General features: G+C 45.4%; 1 protein-coding gene across 1 annotated transcript; it reads right to left on the minus strand.

The window, feature by feature from the left end:
• Window positions 1-222: 222 nt before the first annotated feature.
• Window positions 223-2,572, minus strand: LOC102379413 (ankyrin repeat and death domain-containing protein 1A-like; the record flags this gene model as incomplete). The annotated part of the gene is made up of 3 exons (XM_025195920.1): window positions 223-854; window positions 1,851-1,949; window positions 2,474-2,572. Coding segments are annotated over 3 exons (423 nt in total), but the record flags the coding sequence as incomplete, so codon positions are not given.
• Between the last annotated feature and the right edge of the window lie 396 nt (window positions 2,573-2,968).

Genomic DNA, 2,968 nt, shown 5'->3' on the forward strand with positions numbered 1-2,968 from the left:
AGACATCATCTCCTCCAAAGCTGCACCTTCACCTTTGAGAGCTATGAATATATTTATCTACCATTTACTTGGAGAAACCACATGGTTTCATCTGTATATCACAAGATACATAGCTGGCTTCAGAGTCCTTCTGGAAAGCAGTGCTTTTTTGCAAATCTTTTGCAACAAACAATTACAATGTTATTACATTTCATTAAAAAGCATGCCATTTATAGTGAATCGTAGATCTGATACTAAGCTCTACCTGAAAACTCTTTGAGTTTCTCACCTGCACAAGCAAATACGTGCTTGGGAGCAGAGGGCTGCATTTGCCCAATGCTATCAACAATCTTTTTGTTAATCAGAGCTGCAGGGTTTCTTTGCACACTGACCATTGGACAGTTCAGATTTTTTGCCCATTAACATATTTGTACTTTAATCCTTCTTACTGGCTATTTAAGACCACCCCAGAAGAAGGTGGTTTGCGTTTAATACATGTGCTGGCAGAGGTGGCAGTAGCAGGCACTGACTCCTGCAGCTTTGCCTAGCAATCAGTGAACTATTCTGCACCTTTCTAAAAGTCAGCCCACACCTTCCTTAAAACTACACCCTCCTCCATTTTACCCTCTCCCTCCCAATTCCTCCTCATTTTAACTGCTTATCAAAGAAAATATGCATCTTTTTCTAGCACTGACTTTTTCCTGCAGCTGAAAGTAAAATAAATTAGCAGTCCTGTGAAGTCCTCTCAGATCTGTTTGGCCATTAAGGAAGTTTACCTTATCAATTAGCTTTAAGTTAACGCCTGCTATGAGAATCATCTCAGCTATGTCTTGTCTCCCATGTTCTGCAGCAATATGCAGTGCGGTCTGCTGCCTCTGTGTAAAAAGAAAGGAGAGATTCAACATTGGGCACGAATGCAGGCTGAGAACAACAGGAAGAAATACGGCCACGTATAATGGAACCAGCTGACGCTGCTGAACTTGCATATTCCTATACATGCTTTGCCCTCTCTACTACCTAACTCAGTCCCATTGATGTTAATGTAAAATGTCCCATCAGCTGGGATGCACCAGGGGATTCCTAGATGGGATTCTGGCTTGTCTTGGCACTATCCATGGGAAGTCCTTCATGGTACATATTTCAGCCTAACAATATCTGAGCCTATAACATGCCTTTGGGACCCCCCAATTGCACATTTCCAGCCCTATATATCAAGCAGAGGGATGTTTGGGAAATGGACAGGACAGTCTTCCCTGTTTCCTTTCCATGGATAACCATATCAAATGGATACTGGCTCTACCTCTCTAAGGCCAAAATCAAGCTATACCATGCTGGTGATTTCCCTTCAAGTCAAAATGAGGGCTGGTCATTTAGTGGAAAATTCCAGGTAGCATACAAGAAACCAAGCCAAGAAATAACACAGCAAATCGATACAGGCACTAAGCCAACTCAAATGCTTTTTGAGAGCTGATTTTAGTTCTAGTATGGCGATAATGACCTAAAAATCCAATGACTGATTGAAAGAGATCTGTATGTGCAACAGATGCATTGCTTGCAACATCACTGTTCGGCCCAAGAACCAACCAAGGTCCATTTCTGCTTTCCTGGTACAGTCTTTCTTAATGTTCTCCAAATTATGCATGTGTTCAAACCTCTGCTGCTTGCTCACAGCTCAGAGTGGGAAGGGCCTGAACATGCAGACCTGTATACAGACCAGCCAGGGAACCTCACGCACAGAGGGATCATGGGGTCCAACCAAGGACCTGCTTGGAAAATGCAAACAACTCAGGCACTTTTGAGTTTCGTGAGCTGAATCTCCATGTTTTAAACGCCGTCTGTTACATGCACCCCTGCTCAGTTCCCAGTCTTACGTTATCTGGGATGTCCAGGTCACATTCTGCATCGATGAGGAGTTTAACCAGGGCTGGGAAGTTGTGCAGCACCGCTATGTGCATAGCTGAGGCATTTTGCTATGGAAAGAAGATGCGTTATTTGCCACGGGTCTATAGCTTATATGCAGCCTTCTGCCTGACAATCTACTTGTTAAGGGTCCCGGCACCTGGGCTAGGACACAAAGGCTATGAATCCCCAATTCTAAAGCGCTCCTTTTTCATTGCCAATCATGCACCTTATGGATCAGCAGCAACTGACATTTGTATGGATTCCTCAAGGGAACGGAGTACGGGCCAGGTGTAGCCTTGCTCCTACTGATATCAATGAGGACAAGACAGGAAATGAAAGCAAGCTGTTGCTTTCAGGCAGACAAGTCTTCCAAAGGCAAATACCAGAGATAGTTTATAGGCAGACGCAGCTGCTCAGCCTGTGCCAGCACAGCATTTGCCGGGCTGCACGATGGAGAAGAGAGGTTTACGATGGCCAAAGCAGGTGCTCACAGACAGGAGATCCAGGTCCCCTATCGTCTGCCTCCCATGACCGTATCCAGAATCTGGCCCCATTTGTTTAGAAAAACTCAAAATCATTTCATGCAGCTTACATGATTGACGGCCTCTGCATGGATTCCAGCATCCACAAGGACCCGGGCTATATCTTCATAGCCGTGCAGTGCAGCATAATGAAGGCAGTTCATCTGTTTCTGAGACACACACCAAAAAACAGGTGGATATTAGGCCAAGGCATTTTATCAAGCAAAAGGACCTTTCTCCCTCTGGGCCTTTGTTCATTCTGCTTCTCAGAGGTTCCAGCTGTAGCAGCTTCCTCGGAGAACGCCCTTCCCTTCCGCTGGGGAACTGGTGCAAGCCACGAGGGGCACAGCAATACTGGGGCGATGATAAGATGTCAGCTGGAGACAGCCCAAACCCAAGGCACGAACAGCTTTACCATGGAGCTGTCACTCTCTGATTTAATGGCATCTTGATTCTGCATGTCCTGCAGTGCTATCACTTTTCTCCAATGCAGATGATTTTCACTATCACCCAGTCACCTCGATATCCTTTAGAAAACCCAAATGACCTTTCTTTTGGGGGGGGGG

This window comes from Alligator sinensis, unplaced genomic scaffold (assembly GCF_000455745.1).
Source record: "Alligator sinensis unplaced genomic scaffold, ASM45574v1 C65773255_1, whole genome shotgun sequence".
In the NCBI taxonomy this organism is placed as follows: Eukaryota; Metazoa; Chordata; order Crocodylia; family Alligatoridae; genus Alligator; species Alligator sinensis.